Here is a 23,159-nt window from a genome sequence, read left to right as displayed (position 1 = left end):
ATATTTCAAGCACAAAATCACTGCTCCATAGGTAAAACCAACAAAAGTCTAAGAGTGCAAGATCGCGCATCCACAGCTTGCCAAAACCAATGCGAGACTGGCGGGAATGAGACTGTGACGCGCACGCGCACTTGACTTGTATCAGCAAGAAAGCAGCGCTTCTCATCCCAAATAGTGAGACTGTGAGGCACGCGCACGTGACTTGTACTGGCGGGAAAGCAGTTCCTCGCGTGGCTCTGAGTTTTGGATGCATATAAGGAGACATTAGTAGAAATGTTACTCGCATAACTGTGAATCCGCGTAGTCTGAAGACGCATATAACGAGGACAGGTGTAATGCTAAATCATTAGAAAGGGATGACATGGAATTGGAAGGTATAGAGTCTCTATAGGTTGAGTTAAGAAATGGCAAGGGTAAAAGGACCCTAATGGCAGTTGTATACAGGCCTCCAAATAGCAGCTGGGATGGTGGATTACAAATTACAACAGGAGATAGAAAAGGTGTGTCAGAAGGGCAATGTCATGATAGTCGTTGGTGATTTTAACATGAAAGTGGATTGGGAAAACCAGGCCAGTACTGGACCTTGAGAGAGAATTTGTAGAATATCTAAGGGATGACTTTTTAGAACAGCTTGTTGTTGAGCCCATGAGGGCAGTGGTCCCCAATCACCGGACCGCAACCGGGCCGCAAAGCACATGCTATTGAGGAAACAATATGATTTGTCGATATGAAACTATATGAGTCAGCTGCAACTTTCCTCATTCCCTGTCACGCCCACTGTTGAACTTGAACGCACGCAAAGTCATTACGCATGCGAAGACATTACCCATGTGAGGTCATCAGTCACCTAAACGCAGTGATACCCTCGTGCCAGGGATCACTGGTTGGCCTCGGGTAACCGGCCGGTGAGAAAGGCCATTGCTACCGGCCTGGAGTGCAGACAGATGGGCACCGCCTCTAAACCTGTTTAGCATACCGAATATTCGTGGGGAACTCGGTGGTAAAATATTCGCAAACGACCTAATTTGGGCTCAGGGTTTCGTAAGTAGCAGAGCAGCTACCTCGCTGCGATCTACTGAAAGTCAACTCTTGAGCCAAACTTTTGTTGGCCGATAGATCCTACCTATCTACAAGGAGGGGGTGGGCGCGTGCCCTGCTGCACTCCTTGCTCTCTGTGGACTGCGGCCACTGCGACCCTGGCACGGGGACCTCCGGCCCTTACCTTGCCCTCTCATTGGTGTGTTGCAATTATTTTATATGTTCATATGAGGAAAATATGCAGTGTGTTTAATATCCAAACATTACTTAAAATGTTATGACGCTATTGACTTAGAAGTGAGTTATAATTGACTTATCACTATGTTCATGCGAGGAAAATATGCGCTGTGTATTTAATATTAAATCCGTTAGATAACCCCTTTTAGAAACGAAATTAAGTGTATTAGCCATTTATAAGTGACTTATAGCTGACTTGTCACCTATATTCTGGTCGATATTAACACCCACACCACCCCCCCCCGCCCCCCAGCCAGTCCGCAAGAATATTGTCAATAGTCCGTGGTGCAAAAAAAGGTTGGTGACCCCTGCACGAGGGGATCGGCTGTTCTGGGTTGGGCATTGTTCAGTGACCCTGAGGTTATAAGAGAGTTTAAGGTTAAGGAACCCTTAGGGAACAGTGATCACAATATGATCAAGTTCACTTTGAAATTTGAGAAGGAGAAGCTAAATTCCAATGTGTCGGTATTTCAGTGGAATCAAGGAAATTACAATAGCATGAGATATGAACTGGCCAATACTAGCAGGAAGTATAGCAGAGCAACAATGGCTGGAGTTTCTGTGGAAAATTAGGGAAGTGCAAGTATTATATTCTAAATAAGAAGAAATATTCGAATGGAAGAAGGACTGTGCCGTGACTAACAAGTGAAGCCAGAGCCAAAGTTAAAGCAAAAGAGAGGGCTAACAAGGAAGCCAAAGCTAGTGGGAAGATAGAGGATTGGGAAGATTTTAAAAACTTGCAGAAGGAAACTCAGAAGGCCATTAGGAAGGAAAAGATGAATTATGAAAGGAAGCTGGCAACTAATATCAAAAAAGTACTAAAGCTTCTTTAAGTATATAGAGTAAAAGAGTTGAGGGTAGATAAAGTACTAATAGAAAATGACACTGAAGATATTGTAATGAGAGATGCAGAGATGGCAGAGGAGCTGAATGCGTATTTTGCATCAGTCTTCACAGTTGAAGACATCTGCAGTATACTGGAGTTCAAGAGTGTCAGGGAAGTGAAGTGTGTGCAGTGAAAATTACGACTGAGAAGGTGCTCATGAAGCTTAATGGTCTGAGGGTGGATAAATCTGCTGGACCTGATGGAATGCACCTTCGAGTTCTCTCTTTCAATATTTTTATTAATTTCTACATAGAAGAATGCAGAGTACAAGAAGATATAAGTCAAAAAAGAATAAAATAATACCAAATGCATTATATTTGAATCATACTTGCAATCTCATTACCGTATATTCATGTAAATTTAATTAAATCGTAATATTGAAATGTGATAATTTTATTATACAAAAAAAAGAATCTAAGCCCACTACCAAGATCGAAGCTGTTTGGGAAAGAAAGAAAGAAAGAAAAATATCCTTATCATATACTGAAATATATTATTAGCCAACATCTATACTTTAAGAGCAAATCAAAGGTTTTGAAAATAGTTCAAAAATGGTCCCCACAATGTTTGAAAGTCTTGACTAGATTCAGAAATTGAACACGGATCTTCTCTAAATTGAAGCATGACATAACATCATGTAACCATTGAGCGTGAGTAGGCAGAACAACATCCTTCCATTTAAGCAAGAGCACCCTTCTAGTTATAAGAGAAATAAAAGCCTAAATGTGCAAAACAGATGTCTCCAAAATAATATCTTTTCTTCCAGCAATACCGAATAAGGCAGTCAAAGGGTTAGGCTTAAAATTTACTTTGAAAAATACAGAGGAAGTTTGGAATACTTCCTTCCAGTATTTTTCAAGACTTGGACATGTCCAAAACATATGAATTAGTGAAGCTTCTCCATCGTTACATCTATCACAATGGGGAGATAGATCTGACTTCCGGTAAGATGGTGATTGTTTAGCTGCTCCGAACTTTTGTTCCGTTACTGTCGCTATCTTTGCACTAAATGTCTCCATTTTTTAAACCTTAGTTGGGAACTTTTTCGGTATCTCTTACTTGCCTGTGAACACATCTAACTTACAATGTCTAGCAAGAGTTCTAAATCCGGGAGAAAGGAAGCTACGGCTCTCTCAGACGAGACCCTGGCTGCGCTCGGACAGCTCCGAGACGAAATTTTAAAGGAATTCAAAACCGCTTTCAACCAATTGGAAGACAAACTGGATCGGATCAACGATAAAGTGGACAAACATGCTGAACACTTATCTCGCATCAATTCAACTTCTGAAGATTTAGAAAGTCGTGTTCGATACTTGGAGACTCTCTGTTCCAGCTTAGAGGAAAAGTGTAACAAACTCCTTTCCAAAATGGTGGATCTCGAAAATCGCAGCAGACGCTGCAATCTTAGAATTCTTGGATTGCCAGAGGCCTCCGAACAGGGATCAACTGAAGTTTTTCGCCGAGTTTCTCTGTGAGATATTCGGGAAAGATTTGCTTCCGAACCCACCTGAGCTCGAACAGGCACACAGGGTCTACGTTCCCCCTGGAATTCTGGGCTCCCGCCCGCGACCAGTAATCTTGTGCTTCCATCAATACCAGGTAAAACACAGTCTGATTGTTGAGGCACGTCGCAGAGGTTCTTTTACTTTCCAGGATACAACCATTCGCTTTGTGGAAGATTTTGCACCCCAGACCTTAAAGATGCGCGCTGAGTTTAAAGGCGCAATGAAAGTGCTTTTTGATCGTGGTTTTAAACCCTCTCTTCGTACTCCTGCCGATCTACGAATCAAGCTTAACACTGGAAAATACAAGTGGTTTAAATCAGTGAAGGAAGCTGAAGCATTTGTGGCAAGTCTTCCGGCTATCCAGTCATCTTCGGAACCCGATCGGACCTCCTAAAATGGTGGATAAGTACTTCTCGTAGTAAAATTACTTTTTCTGGACTCAGACTTTACTTGAATCACTCAGACATTATTCATTGAAACTCTAAGGGCTGTTGACAATCTCTCCCTGGATTTGGTGTGTGTGTAATCTATTTTTATTCTTGTATAACTTTATCTACAGAGTTCTACAACTGACTCTAACTTGTTTTGGATGTTTGAAGTCTTTAGTGAAGGCCTCCCTGTTTGTTGGTTCACAGTTTAATTGCTGATTTATTTTTCCTTCTTTTTATATTTATTTTTTTTATTTTTTTTCTTTTCTTCACCCCTTTTTTCTAATCTCTGAATTTTTTCTCTCCTCTCTGTAAATGGTTGATAAATATTCGTCTTGAATTTATAATTTTCCCCTTCCTCTCCTTTTTTTAAATCTTTTTTTTCCCCTTTCTCTTACTTTATTCTATAATTTTTTGCGGGTAGGTTAGTTTTGGTTTTCTTCCGATTTTCTCTGTATTAAGTTTTATATTCCTGCAGAAGGTGTTCTAATCTGTAGTTATGTTTTCTAGTGCATAAACTTGATACTATTTGCTATAGTATTTATACGGAACTGCTGTTAATGACACAGATCTGGAAGTTGTATTTGGGTTAATTTTTTTGGTAGAGCTAGCTACTTGTTTTGGTAGCAGTCTAGTTTTGGGTTGTGTGGCTGGGGTGGGTTTTCCAGTTCCAACATCACTCACTGTATTTATTGTTTCTCTTTATTGCTCAGGACATGTATATGTTTTGATTTTACGAATCTATGTTTACATCTCTGCTCCCAGACTGCTATTGTACTGCTTGACTTTTTATAAGCCTGCTGCCTTTTATGCATTAGTAATTGATAATGGCTAGTGCACTTAAATTCGTGAGCTGGAATGTAAAGGGATTGAATCACCCTGTTAAAAGGAGGAAGGTATTCTCAGATATCAAACAACTCAAAGCAGACATTGCTTTCCTTCAAGAAACTCATATTCATTGTTTTGATAACTCCCTGCTTCTGTCAAGGTGGGCGGGTCAGCATTTTCATTCATCCTTTGCCGCTAAAGCTAGGGGAGTCTCCATTCTTATTAACTCAAATATTCCTTTTGAACTCCATAATAAAATATCTGATACAAATGGCCGTTTTATTATTGTTTCTGGTAAACTATATAACACTAAAGTTGCACTAGCAAACCTGTATGCCCCCAACTTTGATGTTAACTTTTTTGAACGGTTTTTTCCCCTCACTACCAGACTTAAACTCATACCCTCTTATACTGGGTGGTGACTTCAACTGTTGGTTGGATCCTAATCTGGATCGATCGTCCTCTGTTACCAGATCACCTACTAAATCTGCCTTAGCTATCCAGTCGTTTCTCTCTAATTTTGGTATCTCTGATATATGGCGTTTCCTCCATCCTACGGAGAGAGATTATTCTTTTTTCTCACATGTTCACCATACCTTCACTAGAATTGACTATTTCTTACTTGATAACCAACTTATCCCATTTGCCCACTCTTGTGACTATCAGAGTATACTGATTTCTGACCATGCCCCAATTACCCTCTCTCTGAACTTTCCTGGTCTCCCTCAGAGGAATAAACACTGGTGGTTTGATTCAACTTTATTATCGGATGATGATTTTGTAAAATTTATTAAGGATCAGATAACCTTTTATTTTAACACTAATACATCACCTGAAGTGCCATCCCAGATTGTCTGGGATGCCATGAAAGCATATCTGAGGGGTCAAATAATCTCTTACACAGCAAATCTCAACAGAAAATCCCGTGCAGATCGATTAGACCTCATTAACCAGATTAAAGAATTGGATCAAATATATGCCCAAACTAAGAACCCTGAATTATACAAGAAGCGCGTTGAACTCCAAACTAAATTTAACCTTCTGCCCACTCAACCTGTCGAACGCCAGCTTCTCGAAATCAAGAGTCGCTTTTACATTCATGGGGATAAGTCTGGTAAATTCCTAGCCAATCAGCTGAGGCGTTCCAAAGCCAAACAACATATTACAAAGATCCGGAAGGAGAACGGAGACTTTACATCGGATCATTTAGAAATTAATGACACATTTAAAAATTTTTATTCTCGGCTTTATTCCTCTGAATCTCTGAATGACAATATCTCTGTTGATCAATTCTTACAGAATCTGAATATCCCCTCACTTTCATCTGATTTCAAAGCCAAACTCAATGCGCCTATATCATCAGAAGAAATATCTTTTGCAATTTCTGCACTGTCCTCAGGGAAATCTCCTGGACCTGATGGGTTCCCTGTAGAATTTTATAAATCATTCTCTTCACTTCTTTCTCCTCAGTTACTTTCAGTATTATCTGACTCGTTTAATTACGGCAAATTGCCACCCTCTTTCAATGAGGCATCTATTATTCTTCTTTTAAAAAAGAGCAAAGACCCAACAGAGAGTGTTCCTCGTATAAGCCGATCTCTCTGCTCAATGTTGATATCAAGTGGATAGCCAGAGACTTCTTCCCAGGGCAGAAATCGCTTATACGAGGGGGCATAATTTTAAGGTTAGAACATCAGCATGGGCCAAAGGGCATGTACTATGCTCTAATGTTCTGTGTTCTAACCCCAGAGAACCCCTGAAAGTATCTTTGAGGTGATTGATCGAGCAGTTTTATTTCCTCCACCGCCTTGGCAATTACCTTTGTTGCTCTCATTCATTAACAACATATAATGTTTTTTGCAACTGTGCTTCACACTACTCTACGTGGTACAAGTATTGATTTAACTGATTTTTATACCTCCTTGGGCTACATGCACACTAGACCGGATAATTTTGAAAACACCAGTTTCGCGTAAAAACGATAGGCGTCCACACTATGCGTTTTAAAAAATATCTCTATCCACATTGAACCGGAGATTTTAGCGAATCTCCTCCTGTGCATGCGCAGGACACATCTACCGAAATCAAGCGACATGTTTGGTGTTGAATCTCGCTGTGAAAGACTTTGTTCAGTTACAGACTAGAAAAACTTGAACGACGGGCAGCTGTTGGCTCTCGCGCAGGAAGATTTAAAAGTAAAAAAACAAATACTGAAGCGTATGGAGGCATCTGACAGGGAATTCACGGACTGTATGACCTGGCTGATGACAAACATTGAAAAACTGACTAACTCTGTTCCATTAATAAAGCACCTTGTTAAATGGGTAAAACATGTCTGCATCAGTATTATCTTGTATTTCTATACAGTGTTACATTAGGCGTTACACATCTATTGTCAGAGAAGTACTTGCATAAATAGGTAAACCTCCTTCATACGAGCAAGGACAGAAAACGGCAAAATGAGTACAGTATATTTATTTACTCAGTAAGTTATAGGTCTAAGTATTTGGTGACTACATTTCTAACTCTTCTGGCTTCAGTCTCGTTGCTGTCTGTTCTGAAATTGTTAGGTTGTGTTCAAGGAAACAATGAAGTGGCACGCTGCCGTATGAGCGTTTTCAGAAGTCTCCGGTTAACCCGTCCACACTGATCTGCCCGAGCAGCGTTTTCAAAAATACCCACCCTGGAAAGTGTTTCTGAAAAGCTTCGGTTTCGGGGGACGAAAACGCCATTTTAGTGTGGACGGAGGGTAAAAAGCTTCGGTTACGGATTTATCCGGCGTAGTGTGAATGTAGCCTTGGTCTTGTGTTGTATATATTTGATTGTTTTATTTCAGGAGAAAAGGAGTTCATTGTGCTAAGTAAGAGTAAATGTGTTAAAAGAGCTGCAAATGTGTCATTGCCATTCATGATAATTGTGATAATTAACCAAATGTGTATTTGCTAGATTGACGCACGCAGTGACCGCACTGGTGAAGTCATCTTTAAAGATAACTTTAGCTCCTCTATTGCTGGAATTGTGGAGGAAGATTACAGGATGGATGGACAGACACAGCTAATCTGCTGCTCAACAGAAGGAGAAGGTAAATATAGTTCACTTTTTTTTCCCTGTAGTGTGTCTTTGGACCAGTGATTTGGCATTAATCATAATAATGTAAGTTTTTGAAAGGGAGTAACTGAAAGAGAAAAGTAATTGTTTAAGAGCAAAAGGTTGGGTCTCCCTGGTAGATCAGAAGAGTGCTTTTGAATTCCCAAACTGTCCTGAGTTTGTTCATTCCGAACTACTGCTGGTTCCAGGACAGCGGTGAATGGGGGAACTGTATGGTACAGAAAGAGTTATTTTCCCTTTTAATTGTTGTAGTCTTAAAAAGAGTTACTTGGAATAAATCCATTTTCCATCTCTGAATTCAGTGCCCTTTCTGGTTATAGTTAACTTGAAAGTCTACCATCCTTTCATGTGGAAACTTTCATATTCTTGCCATTCCTGTGTAAAAATTATTTTCTTCAACTTCCATAGAATCATTCTGTCAGTCCTTCTACTTTAAACTGATGCTCTAGTTTTTGAACAACAACACACACAAAATGCTGGTGGAACACAGCAGGCCAGGCAGCATCTATAGTGAGAAGCGCTGTCGACGTTTCGGGCCGAGACCCTTCGTCAGGACTAACGTTAGACTAAGGGTCTTGGCCCGAAACGTCGACAGCACTTCTCACTATAGATGCTGCCTGGCCTGCTGTGTTCCACCAGCATTTTGTGTGTGTTGTTGTTTGAATTTCCAGCATCTGCGGATTTCCTCATGTTTGCTCTAGTTTTTGATCTCATCTGAGGGAAAGAGGCTTTCCTGTCTGCCCCAAACCTTTTGTGTACTGTGATGACTAAATACAGTAAACAGTACTCTAGCTGTGGCCTCACTTGTGTTTTATATAGTTCAAGTAAGACCTCCATGTTCTCAGGTAATGGAGCATACTTTCTTAACATTACCTATCATGCTTGCAAGAAGAAGAAGACATACACTCCAAGGTCCTTCTTCAGTTTTACACTTCAGTGTACAGTTTATTGGTACACTTGCCAGTTCAGTCACCTCACACTTTTTCAGAATGAGTCCTGCAGAAAAGTTTCAGCCTGAAACATCAATTGTTTATGGTTTTCCCTTGATGTTGCCTGATTTGCTGAGTTTCTCCAGCATTTTGTGGGTGTGTGTGTGTTGCTCTAAATTTCCAGCATCTGTATAATGTCTTGTGTTTATATTTTCAGAATGAATCCTGTTTGTCATCTTTATTCACACATTTCATTAATCATTTCCTGCAAGTTGCATTGTGGCGACCCACTTTCAGCGCAGGCGAACCGGCTCACAATTAGCCAGCGCGCGGGGAGAGACTTTTGTAATGCATCTCTGACATCATTTCCACCCGGAGAGGGCGGGCGCTAGGGATTAAATGCCAGTGCCGCAAAGTTTGAATAAATTAGTCTTGAAACGGCTTACTGACTATGTGTCGTTATTTCAGTGCTGTGTGTAGCACATCGCTACATTGGTGACCCCGAAGGTCCAAATCCCGTTTGCATTTGGATTTGGACCAAAGATGACCGACTCTTCATCTGTTCACGCAGTTTCGCTAAAACTGCCGACTTTCTGGACGCTGCGACCACGCGTGTGGTTTAGCCAAGCAGAAGCCCAGTTCCAGATTCGGCAGATATCTTCTGATTCCACGCGTTACTATCACGTGGTGAGTGCCCTTGACTAGGAGACGGCCGCCCAGGTTGCGGTTTTCATACAGTCGCCCCCGGGAGAAGGCAAATATGAAGCATTTGAAGCAAATATGAAGCAAATAATAAGCGCTGCTTATTGAGACCTTTGGCCTCTCATGGCGTGAGCGGGGTGCCCGCCTGCTTCATCTGGATGGTTTGGGAGACAGGCTGCCGTCAGCATTGATGAACGAGATGCTGGCTCTGGCTGACGGACACAAGCCCTGCCTCATGTTTGAGCAAGCGTTCCTAGAGCAACTGCTGGAGGACATACCTCTGCTGCTGGCCGACGCAGATTTCAGCGGCCCAGGCAGACGTGCTGTGGAAAGCCAAGAGGGAGAGCGTGGCGTCCGTCAGTCAGATTACCAGGCCTCGCACCCAACAGCGGACCAGACCAGGCCCGGCAGAGGGGCGCACACAACACAGAGGCTGGAGTGAGGAGGACAGTGAACAGTGGTGTTTCTATCACCAGCGGTGGGGCAATGGCCAGGGCCAGGGCCAGCTGCCGCTAATGACTAAGGCGGCTGGCCACCAGGACAGCCTCTTGTACATCTGGGACAAACAGTCAGGACGCCGCTTCTTGGTCGACACCGGAGTGGAGATCAGCGTCTTGCCCCCGATGGGGTATGACACCCGCAATAGGAAGCCAGGACCCACCCTGAGGGCCGCAAACGGCAGCATGATACGGACCTACGGCACCCGCACAGTGCAGCTGCAGTTTGGCACCAGCTGGTTCACGTGGGACTTCACACTGGCCACCGTGGCCCAACCACTCCTGGGGGCGGACTTCTTGCGAGCTCACAGCTTGCTGGTTGACTTGCAAGGGAAAAGACTGGTACATGCTGAGACTTTCCAGACGTTCTCCCTGGGTGAAGCCAAGTTGCCAGCCCCACACCTGGACTCCATCATGCTGTCAGACAACGAATTCACCAGAATCCTGGCGGACTTTCCATTGATTCTGGCACCGCAGTTCACGGCAGCCATGCCCAGACACGGGGTACAGCACCACATCCCGGCCCAGGGACCACCCCTCCACGCCCGCGCACGAAGACTCCCCCCCCGGAAAAGCTCTGCCTGGCGAAGGAGGAGTTCAAGAGGATGGAGGAATTGGGGATCGTACGGAGGTCCGACAGCCCATGGGCCTCCCCACTGCACATGGTGCCCAAAGCAGCGGGGTGTTGGAGACCATGCGGCGACTACCGCAGACTGAATGACGCTACAACTCCAGACCGCTACCCTGTGCCGCACATACAGGACTTTGCAGCAAACCTGCATGAGGCAAGAATCTTTTCCAAAGTAGACCTCGTCCGGGGATACCATCAAATCCCAGTGCACCCTGAAGACATCCCCAAAACAGCATTCATCACCCCGTTCAGCCTGTTCGAGTTCCTCCGAATGCCGTTCGGCCTGAAGAATGCTGCACAGATGTTCCAGCGGCTAATGGATGTGGTGGGACGCGACCTGGACTTTGCGTTCATCTATTTGGACGACATCCTTATAGCCAGCAGTAGTCGTCAGGAGCATCTGTCCCACCTCCGCCAGCTCTACTCCCGCCTGAGTGATTTTGTCCTCACGATCAACCCGGCCAAATGCCAGTTCGGTCTCGATACCATTGACTTCCTGGGCCACAGGATTACCAAAGACGGGGCAACACCTCTGCCCGCCAAGGTAGACGCGATCCACCACTTTGCCCGGCCCAACACGGTCAAAGGCCTGCAGGAGTTCGTTGGTATGGTAAACTTCACCCACCGTTTCCTCCCCTCGGCAGCCCGTATCATGTGGCCTTTGTACACCCTGATGTCGGGTAAAGACAAGGACATTACTTGGGATGAGGAGGCCGCAGCCGCTTTCGTTAAAGCCAAGGAAGCCTTGCTAGATGCCGCAATGCTGGTGCACCCCGGAACAGACGTTCTGACCGCCCTCACGGTGGACGCATCTGACACAGCAGTCGGTGGGGTGCTGGAGCAGCTCATTGAGGGGCGCTGGCAACCCCTGGCGTTCTTCAGCAAGCACCCACGACCACCCGAACTCAAGTACAGTGCTTTTGACTGGGAGCTGTTGGCACTGTATCTGGCAATCCGGCATTTCAGGTACTTCTTGGAAGGCAGGCCGTTCACCATGTTCACGGACCACAAACCGTTGACCTTCACGTTCACGAAGGTGTCCAATCCCTGGTCGGCTCGCCAGCAGCAACATCTGTCCTACATCTCTGAGTACTCGACGGACATCCAGCATGTCTCGGGAAAGGACAACGTCGTGGTGGACGCACTCTCCAGACCAACTGTCCAGGCCCTGTCCCTGGGGGTGGACTATGCAGCACTGGCGGAGGCGCAGCAGGCAGATGACGGGATGCCCAGCTACAGGACCGTAGTCTCGGGTTTGCAGCTGCAAGACTTTCTCGTAGGCCCAGGTGAGAGGGCCCTCCTGTGCGACGTGGCTACCGGCCAACCTCGCGCCATCGTCCCGGCAGCCTGGAGGTGGCGAGTTTTCGACTCCATACACAGTTTGGTGCACCCATCTATCAGGACAACCGTTTGGCTGGTCTCCAGCAAGTTCGCGTGGCACGGACTTCGCAAGCAGGTCAGTGAATGGGCCAGAACATGCGTGCAGTGCCAAACAGCCAAGGTGCAGCGGCACACTAAAGCCCCGCCGCAGCAGTTCGTACCCACTCACTGGAGGTTCAACCACATTCATGTGGATATCATGGGCCCCCTACCAGTGTCCCAAGGAGCGCGGTACCTCCTAACTATGGTAGACCGGTTCACGAGGTGGCCAGAGGTGGTCCTGCTCACCGACACATCTGCCGATTCCTGCGCCCGAGCACTGATTGCAACCTAGGTAGCACGCTTTGGGGTACCGGCCCACATTACCTCCGACAGAGGTGCCCAGTTCACCTCCAGCCTGTGGTCGGCTGTGGCCAGCCTGTTGGGAATGCAGCTACACCACACAACTGCCTACCACCCACAGACGAATGGACTAGTGGAACGCTTCCACCGTCACTTGAAGTCGGCTCTCATGGCCCACCTGAAAGGTCCTAACTGGGTGGATGAGCTTCCCTGGGTCCTGCTCAGAATCCGCACGGCGCCCAAAGAGGATCTGCACGCTTCTTCGGCCGAGTTGGTCTACGGCGCGCCCCTGGCCATCCCAGGAGAGTTCATACCAGCCCCAAGGGGGCAAGAGGAAGAACCCGCAGCAGTCCTGGACAGGCTCGCGAAAGGCTCGGCAACCTGGCCCCCGTACCAACTTCACAGCACGGACGGACCCCGACCCATGTACCCAAAGACCTGCAGAACTGTAAGTTTGAGTTTGTACGAAGTAGCGGACACCGGGCACCGTACAGCGGCCATACGAGGGGCCGTTCAAAGTGATCAACAACAACGGGTCCACATACGTTCTGGACATTGCGGGGAGAGAAGAGGTTTTCACGGTGGACCGACTCAAACCAGCCCATGTGGACTTGGCGCAGCTGGTCAAGGTTCGGCACCGCGGCGCAGAGGCAGACCTCCCAAACAGAGGTTGATCCAGACTGTAGACATTGGGGGGTGTATCGCCGGTTCTGGGGGAGGTTATGTGGCGACCCACTTTCTGCGCAGGTGAACCGGCTCACAAATAGCCAGCGCGTGGGGAGAGAATTTCGTAATGCACCTCTGATGTCATTTCCGCCCGGAGAGGGCGGGCGCTAGGGATTAAATGCCAGCGCCGCAAAGTTTGAATAAACTAGTCTCGAAACGGCTTACTGACTGCGTGTCGTTATTTCAGCGCTGTGTGTAGCACATTGCTACAGCATCTTCTTTTCTTGCTATCAATTACCGTGACCTATTTTTGTATCATTTACAGACATTGTTGTCATAACATACACAGAATGCTGGAGGAACTCAGAAGGTCGGGCAGCATCTATGCAAAGGAATAAAGAGTCAACATTTTTGGTCAAAACACTTCCATTAGGATTGTTATCATAACCCCTATATATGTTTAAATTAGTCAAAGGCTTCCTAAAACTATAGGAACTTAACCTAATGCAGTAACTTAATTGATCTTATCTGCAATTGCTTCAAAAATTCTAATTAATCTGACATGATGTTCCTTTAATAAATCTGTGAGAAATCTTGTTCCTTTAATTAACTTGCCCCTTTTACAATGTTATAATATTCTCAACATGTATTTTTCTCTACTAAGGTGCCCAATTCCAATGATTTATTTACTTTTGACTTAGATACAAAGCAACTCAACTAGCCTCATTTAGATTGATCAATACTAGAGAAAGCTTGTTGCAGTACCTCCATCCATTGACTCCTGGCAGTATTATGGTATGAATATAGAATTTTATATTCTCTATTCATGTGGGCTTTCTGCAGTAATGAGTACTCGGTATCTGGTGTAAGTGTCCTTTCCTTGCATAATCCTTTAGTTACGTTCCGCAGCAGTGTTCCATTCAGAAAGACAGTATGAATATCAGATAATGCTGAGCTAATTCCTCCTCCAAGTCAAACATAAATAATGTATTGGCAAACATTACCCACAGTTACATATGAAGAATACCCGTGGGTAAGATCTGCATTTCTAGAGCACTGGAATTGCTGTGTAAGTTATTTGTCCCCTGTTCTGTAGTTCGAGGCTACCTGCCTGCCAGCTGGGAGATGAAAGGAAATCTGATGGACAGCAATGTAGAACAAGATTTGATTCGTGAACTGAGCCAACGCAAACAGAATCTATTGCTTGAGCTGCGTAACTATGAGGAAAATTCAAAGGTTGGTTTGTCAGCAAATGTGTTTATAGTAGTTGATGGTGCCAATTCCTCAGATATCTAATAACTGTTGTAAATTGTTAGAATCAGTGGACTGATTATGTTTAATATTTTCTCACGTCATACAAGGTAAATCATTTTGCTGAGTCTAAATTGACTCTCGTGCATTCTGATCTGTTCCTTTTCCGCATTTATATCCCTATAACTTGCACATCAACTCTCCACTACAATCCCCCCCCCCCCACACACACACACTTCATTGATTTAACTGCCATCCATTTGCACCAGGCATAATTTACAGGAACTAATTAACCTGTATGTCTTTAGGTGTTGGAGGAAACAGCAGCATCCAGGGCAAATCTATGTGTCACGGGACAAACACACAAACTCCACACTGACAGCTAGTGAAGTCAGGAATGAACCAGGGTCACTGAGAGCTCGGTGTCAGCAGAACACTGTGCTGCCCACATCAGTGCTACTGGTCTGCTAACTTCACTCAAGTCATGGTAGAAAAATAAGTTTGTTTCTGATTTTTATTTTGCTTATTTCCAATTTGTAATATATAAAGCATTTATCCCTGTGATGCACCATCAATAACTCTCGGAGATGGGAGGCAAAAGATAGGCTTTTATTATCTGCAAACGTGACCAGGACATCTTGGAGACTGAGGGAGGAGCAGTGCCTCCAGTCGCCTTTATACAGGGGTCCAGGCAGGTATACACATAGTTTACCACACCCTGCCAATGAAGTGTAAGGTAATATAAAAATCATGGTCTAAAAGTTTGAGAGTTGCATGGAGCTTTTCTGAGTGTGAAATTAGTGTTCATGTTTGGCTGGGATTTTCAGAATCCAGATATACTGTAGGTCGTAGATGCATGAGTAACTGTTAATTATGTACATGTTTCACTTGTGTCAGATTGCCCTGAATGCTCTTGGAGGGGAAGGGGATGGACAAATGGGCATCATTCCAGCCAATACACAACTGCAGACAAGCCTGTCCGTTAACATGGGCACTGACAACCAGAGTCCACATGTGGAGCTGAACATTTCTACATTCAATGGTAAATTTACCTTAAGATATGTTGAGTTATACATTCCAGGAGATGTATCAAAGAATTACACCTTTTTGTAGTTGTTGCCGTTATTAAAATTGCTAACTTTTAGATTTAAAAATTATTTCCAAGGTTTATTATTTGAATCATGGTTTTTTAATGTACTGGTTAAACTTGGCTCATTAGTTAGTTTTGAACATGGATTCACTATTAATTCATGTACAGGAAACCTAATGTTGGGAACAAAACCTACATAAATGAGAGAAAATCTGCAGATGATGGAAATCCAAGCAACACAAATGAATGGGACAATTGATTGTACGGTTATTTTAGAGAAAGGGAACTGGAGTTCTTTCAGAAATCCTGGCCAAAATGTAGCCCTTAATAATCACTTGCTTAAGTTGATTATTTGGCTATTTTCACAACACTGGCTTGATTGAATGACTTTGTTGTGTGCAATTTGGCTGTCAGTTTTCTTGTTTCTCATGAGTATTTCTGAGGCTGTAGAGCACTTGGGGACGTGCCAAGAAAGTGGAATAAGTACATAATTCCAAATCTTTCCCTTTTTCTGAAGTTCCTTGTGAAAGCCACAGAATTATAACTTCATTTCCAGCTACATATTTACCTTTTTACATGGCAACTATTTAAAAAAAATCTGACTGGAGACCATTAATGATATTTAATATTTTCTCAGTGGGCAAAGAGCACTAGTGATATTAGATCTGACAGTAATTTTTACAGTTACTGATTCTACTAGCCTCAACAGTAATTGTCAAGTAGTACATCAATCTTATCTGCAGTTGTGGGGGCTGAAAACGTTTTGAAGGCACTGTACTTGAAGTTCCATAGTTGATATAATCAAGTTTATTTTGTGCTTCACTATCTGAAGGGCATATTCATGAAGCTGCATCTAGTACCCATATTCAGCAAGGCATGTGTTTGTGGTTGCAGTATCTTACCATCGTAAAAGGCCAGGTCAAAGCAACATGTTCATCTTTTGGTAGATGTAATCAATCATTTATACAAACTACTTTGTATAGTTAGCAAACTTGTTTTATCAATTATACATTATTTATTTGCATTTCCCTCATTTTACTGCAAGTCTGTTTTCATATAGACACAATCATTCGGGTTGTACTTATCTTCGCCGAGGGTATATTTAATGGAGAGTCTCATGTCGTTCATCCCAGTGCACACAATCTCTCTGGACATATCCAGGTTCCCATTGTTCCACCAAAAGATGTCCAAGTGGATCTACACATCAAGGCTTTTGTGGGCTACAGAAACAGGTGAGCAGTGGGAGAGGAAACTGGATGAGCCCTGTGTAGATTGAATGAAATGTAACTTGCAGATGCCCTTTTATTTTGACTGCAAACAACTTGAACCATATTGTAGTGTCATGTTATGATGAATGGCTTCAACCTGTACTTGTAAACTCTGTTTCTGTTTGCACAGATGCAGCCGAACCTGTGTATATTTTCTGCCATTCCCTGTTTAATTTGAAAATTGTCCAAGCATTTGTCTTATTTACAGTATCTGGGTTATATAGTTATGCTCAGGATGTGAAATATATACTGTAACAAGGTACTGTAAGTCAACACAGGGCTTTGAGCATGAAGCCTTGCTTTTGAATGTCAAATTGACTTGCTTACACTGAACTACTATGCTTAAGTCCTCCAGTTGAGCCTCGTTGTTTGAGGTTCAGCTGGAGGACATAAACATAATTATGGAATATACAATATTCTTAAGTGCATTTGTGGAAAATTCAGCTTTGAAGAAGATTCTATCTTTTGAATAAAATGTCAAACTTACATATTAGAAACATGTTCAGAAGGCATGATGTATTTAAAGAGAAGACTGGAGATAGCCTTATTAAGGTTTCTCAGTTTATTAACTATATCAAATATAAATTCCAATTAAAAAGAGGTTGACATTTGAATCTAAAGAACTGCTGGAAAGGGCAATGAATTGGGATTTAAAGAATGGAGATGTTCTAATTAATAAAATGGTAAGGTCAAGGGGTTGAATAGCTTTTTGTGTTCCTATGTTCTTATTAATCTTGTAATTTTAATGAGCTCTTGTGTGCAAAATTTCCTGTAGTGCTTGTTTGTATTACAGTCAGTACCTTTCAGTGTGTGTGGTTAATTGCACATGAACAGTGTTACGGTACGTCTCCGGCAACAATGAATATAGAATTGAGACAGGCTTTTTATAAATGAATAAATATTTATTAAACTCTGCTCAATAAAACTGAAAAGTAAACAAATGACTAACTTAACCGTAAGTTAACTGCTATATGGCAACTTCGTAACAACTCTTAAAGTGTTAAATGCGAACACAGACTTAAAGTGGTAAATACGAAAGTCCAGGTGATTTATACAGTTAATTAGGAGAGACTTTCCTGAAGTAATGAATTCCTCGACGACATGACTGATCCCAGTCGAAATATGCGTTGTCTGAAGGATTTCGCGACGAAGGAAATAAAAATCTTCACTCTCCAATACTTAGACTTTAAAATTAAATCAAAGATACATCAAACGTGACTGGCAGTGATTAGAAAAACTGCCAGCACACCAATGCTGTACCTTACAGTAGAAAGTAAAACTCCACTTTAAAACAAAATTGCATCATGAGACCAAATACACAGCATAATGGAGTAACTGATGAATTAAACGACGACTCAACACAAAACTCCTGCATCACAGCAGGCTTTCCCATTTTATACCTGTTGGAACATGTCATCACGTGACCTCACACTGGCGGGAAATTACATCACCCCACCATCACAAGACATTATGCTCACCAGATACTCAATTACATCATGGTCATAAGACAGTCACAAGATACCCATGGGGTATGTAACAACAGTGTATGTTGAAGCTGAATATAAGATGCTTATTTTTTTTCCTATTTGAAGTAAGATGCATCTAACACAGGTGTGTGTTATTAAGTAATTCATTATCTTATCCAATTTCTGACAGTTGACAATGTTATGATGGCAAACTGCAAAATTGCCTGTATTCAAAGGTATAAAGCATAAACTAGTTACAACACTGAAAAGCCCCAACAAGTGCATTCAGAGGAACACTTTGAAAGATCTGAGTAAAAATATGAAAAGGGAATTGCGAGAGACCCCAGACAAATAAGCTGAATTACTGTGAAACCACACTAGGTGTTTAGTACCTTCATAAAGTCTTGAATTATAGAAGTAATTTGATGTGAGGTAACATTACTGTAGACAGTTTTGTTCAATAAAAATTGGGAATGATGTTGTGATATTTGTGCTCAGCATGCAGTTTCATGTGTTTGAACTGACAAGACAGCTGCCACGATTTTCAATGTATGCACAATGCACTCCAGGAACTGGTGCTGAACCTCGGAGTTATGTCACCTTCACAATCAGTGATCGTATGCAGAGGGTAAGTTGAAGCATTGACCTATATCATGTTCTGACTTTAGTGGGCATCAGTAAGGTTCTCTGATTATGAAGTTAGTCAAGATAGTGTCATCAAAATGTGATCCTGAATGATGGAGGGAGAGGGTAAATTGAATTGGGTAAAGTGTCAGAAAGTTTCCAGGTCTTTGAGAAGAATGAGTTAAAGATATTAGAATTAAAGTAATGAAGTAAGAGATAATGTTGAAGAAAACAATTGAACAATGCAGTGGTGACTTGCAATTTATTGACATGAAACTTGAAAACCTAGTGAACTATGAATGGGATTACAATAGACTTCAAGGAGATATGGGCAGGAGGGTGAAATGGCAAGTTAGGAGGCAGGTGGAATGCAATGTAGAGAAATGCAAAATTGTTAGATTTGGTTAGGAATAACGACAAAGACTGGAAGACACATTTATAACAGTACTGAAGCAACAAAATCTTGTGGTTTATCTGAACTGTTCATTGAAAGATTTGGGACAGATTGAGAAAGTAGCTAAAATGTATGTGGAATTTGGGGCTTTTGTGTGCCATTATTTTATGAAGACATTAGAAAGGGCGTAGAAGAGATTTTCAACAATGATTTCAGGGAGAAAGGTGAATTAAAATTATGTGAATTGGAGAAGCTGACCCTGTACCCCTTGGAACAGAGGAGTTTTGAGAGAGATTTAAAATCATCAGGTATATAAACAGTTCTCAGAAACTGTTCTCACTAGTGAAAAGGTCAAGAATAATGCATGTTACAGATATTCTGTCTAACTTACATTCTCTTAAAATATTTAAAAATTCATTGAAGAAATGCAGCTGTCAATGGCAAGGCCAGTATGTAATGCACATCCAAATGGCCCTTGAGAAAGTGTCTAAGCTGCCTTATAAAGCCACACATCTCTGTAGCACAGTTAGGCGAGGAGTTCTAGGATTTTTTTTTAAACCATGATGAAAGATTGGTGATGTACTTACAAGTCATGATGATATCCAATTTGGAGAAAGATCTGAGGGAGTGGTGGTATCCCCATTCACCTGCTGCAATGTCCTATGTGCAAGTTTGAAAGGTAATGCTAAAGAAGTCTTGGACACAAGACACTGCAGAAACATGGAGCAAAACACTGGATGCAGGATATATTCTGTGGGTCAGGCAGCATCTATGGAGAGAAGCGGACATGGACAGTAGATGTTTCAGGTTGGGACCCTTCCTCTGGACAATCCAGATGCATCCACAGAACACATTGCTAACTATTTTCATATTTGGTGTGCAGATCTTGGAGGGATAAGCAGCCGATCAAGAAGTCTGGCCTGGATACAGTCAAGCTTAACTTATACAGACAAATAGGATGTATTTCATTACATACCTGACTTGTTTCTTGCAGATGGTGGAAAGGCTTTAACAAATTGAGAAATTATTCACTCACTATATTTCACACAGCTTGTGACAATATTTATGAAGCTAATTTAATTAAGTTTCTGATCAGCAGTGACACTTAAGGTATTGATGGGAGTTGGGTAATAGATGTGCTATTGAGTTCTAAGAAGAAGTGATTAGCTCCTCTTGTGAAGATGGTCACATCCTCTCATTTTTGTGTATGGAATTTTGCACCAATTCCACTCCAGTAATTCAATCCACACTGCAGTGTCCTGTTTATAACAGTGCTGTCATTGACATTTTTTTAAATTTTACTGATATCTATTTATTACCATAGATATCAGTAAAATTTCTACTGCATTATGAAGTACTGTCATAAAACTAGTTCACAGTCACTTTCTTAGTCATTCCAGCTGGTCCCAGCCAATTTCCTTTCCTTAAAGACACTTAAATTACTGCTTTTTTCATAAGTTATTTTACAGTTCAATATTACCACAAGTTGATAATTGTAGTATCTAGAAGAAAAAAGGGCATTAAAGATCCTTTAGCTTTCCATTTGAATGGAGAGATGACTTCTGATAAGAAATACATTTTCTGTTACTGCACTGGTACTTATACAGTGTCAGTGATAACTTACATCAGGGGCTCCCCAACCTGGGGTCCATGGATCCCTGGGCTAATGACATTAGAAAGGTTGGAAACCCCTGACTTACATATTACATAATTGATAGAGAACTGTCCGGTTGTGATAAGTGGACTCTGATATGTTTTTGTCCAATTACAATTACTAAGGCAACCACTCCCAGGTGCTATTTGGACCACTACCTGACTGTGGTTGAATCAGATGTGATGTTTTTGGAGTTGTGTGAATTTGGTTGCCGTGTTGACTTCACTTTATATTATTTGCTGTTCCCTTTATAGGTTGTGATGTGGATAAATCAGAACTTCCTCTTACCTGAAGATATTGATTGCCCATCTGCACCATTGGAAGTCTGCTTCATATCCCTGAGAGACGGTGGGCAGCTGATTATTAAAATGAATATTAATGGAGAGGTAATGTTGTTTTACTAAACTGAAAATAAAACTGACTTTAAAAATGATTTTACAAATACAAGCTAACAATTTTACACAGATGCCATATATCTGTACTACCTCCATGCCAGTGTTATCCAAATAAATCTTACACTTTTCTCTCTAACTTTGTTTTCCTCCACGTCAAATGTTCCTTATGTCATTGTTAGGTTTTTAAACTGAATTGGTCTTCTCTGCATCTTAAACTTGCAGGGTAATAGAGCAACTCAAAAAGAATTTCAAAAAGTTAACTGAAGTCAAAAGTTCAAAGAAATTCCTTCAAGGCCAACAACCTTCTCCTCCCTGATCTGTCCCCTGTACAAAGGGAATACTCCAAGCCTCCCCTCTCCAAATCTAGTTCTCTTTCAGTTCTTCACCCCCTTCCCTTCTCGTCACTGCAGTTTACATAACCAGCCACTTATTTTGCAGCTATGCACCCTTGTTCATGGCTCTCCCACTGGTGAAAAATCTTGGCATCCATTCTTCAAGCCCTGTTAACATCTGTTATGTCTGAATAAGGTAAATTCTCATTATTCTAAACTCCAAGGAATGCAGACCCAGAACTGCCCAGTTACTCTTGATAGAACACACCTCTCATCCCAAAAATTAGCCTGGCGAATCTCCTTTGGAATGCCTAGAATGCTACTTGTTTTAAGGTAAAGTGCCCAAAACTGTGCACAGTATTCCAGCTATGGCCCACTAACTCCCAGTATAGTTATAAAGCTGTAACAGAGCCTCCCTATTTTTAAATTTCAACCCCTTTATAATAAATGTCTGTTTTTTTTGCCTTTTTTACTATTTGACCTTTCTTTGTGATTCATGCACTAGAGCACATAGATCCCTCTGTACTTCACTCATTTTCAGACTGTCCATTTAGATAATAATCTATCTTTTAATTTGTCTTTCTGAAGTGATGACTTGTACTTCACCATATTCATCTCTCAGTCAAAGCTTTCATCCAGTCTCTCAGTCTGCCTGCATTCCATTGCAGAATTAGTGTCTATTCACAATAGGCCCTTTCTACCTATTTTCCTTTCACCAGCAAATTGGGAACCTTTGTAATTTATTCCCTCCTCTAGGTCATTAATGTAGATATTAAATAGATTTGGGTAATGGGGTGGAGATATGTCTCTCCAAAAGGAGGTGCGAGGCGCTCCTCCCCTCCACAGGTCACCCTTGAGCAAGCTGTAGCTCCTGCTTAGCCCCCACTTCCTGATTAGGGTCATGTGAAACCATGGGAGCAGATAGTATGAGCAGCTGTTGCATTTCACAAGTCCTGATTAAGTGACTGTTGATGCTAAGCAGACAGTCTCTGAAGTGTGTTGAAGATGGCTGAGGTGTAAAGGCACTGCCCAGAAGAAGGCAATGCCAAACCGCTTCTGTAGGAAAATTCAATAAGAACAATCATGGTCACAGAAAGACCATGATTGCCCATGTCATTTGACACGGCACATAACAATGATGATGAAATAAATAAGGCCACAATAGCTGGGGTGCTCCACTAGTTAACCCCCTTTGCTCTGAAATTCCTTATAGGAATTATAAATTCCTTAAGGATTATAAATTCCTTGCTGATTATATAACAATTAGTTTCATTTCAATTCTTACTTCAGTGGTTGGTAAGTTGATGGAGAAGATCCTGAAAGGCAGGATTTATGAACATTTGTGGAGGCATAATACGATTAGGAGTAGTCAGCATGGCTTTGTTAAAGGCAGGTCGTGCCTTACGAGCCTGATTGAATTTTTTGAGGATGTGACTAACCACATTGATGAAGGTAGAGCAGTAGATGTAGTATATATGGATTTCAGCTGGGCATTTGACAAGGTACCC

At 42.3% G+C, this 23,159-nt stretch overlaps 1 protein-coding gene across 3 annotated transcripts in view; it reads left to right on the top strand.

The window, feature by feature from the left end:
* bbs2 (Bardet-Biedl syndrome 2) overlaps window positions 1-23,159 on the top strand; it is a 136,792-nt gene that overhangs the window by 73,170 nt on the left and 40,463 nt on the right. For 2 of the 3 annotated variants that reach the window (XR_012101867.1, XM_073069629.1), the window contains exons 9-14: window positions 7,869-8,004; window positions 14,274-14,413; window positions 15,326-15,470; window positions 16,564-16,750; window positions 18,751-18,880; window positions 21,179-21,310. Coding sequence is in view for 2 of the 3 variants with exons in the window: in XM_073069629.1 (XP_072925730.1) it covers window positions 7,869-8,004; window positions 14,274-14,413; window positions 15,326-15,470; window positions 16,564-16,750; window positions 18,751-18,880; window positions 21,179-21,310 (870 nt within the window). In the remaining variant the exon portion in view is untranslated. The remainder of the gene's footprint in view (window positions 1-7,868; window positions 8,005-14,273; window positions 14,414-15,325; window positions 15,471-16,563; window positions 16,751-18,750; window positions 18,881-21,178; window positions 21,311-23,159) is intronic. The other variant, XM_073069630.1, reaches the window with a different exon arrangement.

This window comes from Hemitrygon akajei, chromosome 17 (genome assembly GCF_048418815.1).
Source record: "Hemitrygon akajei chromosome 17, sHemAka1.3, whole genome shotgun sequence".
NCBI lineage: Eukaryota > Metazoa > Chordata > Chondrichthyes > Myliobatiformes > Dasyatidae > Hemitrygon > Hemitrygon akajei.
Note: the sequence above shows the minus strand (reverse complement) of the source record. Positions and strands in the feature narration are given on the sequence as shown.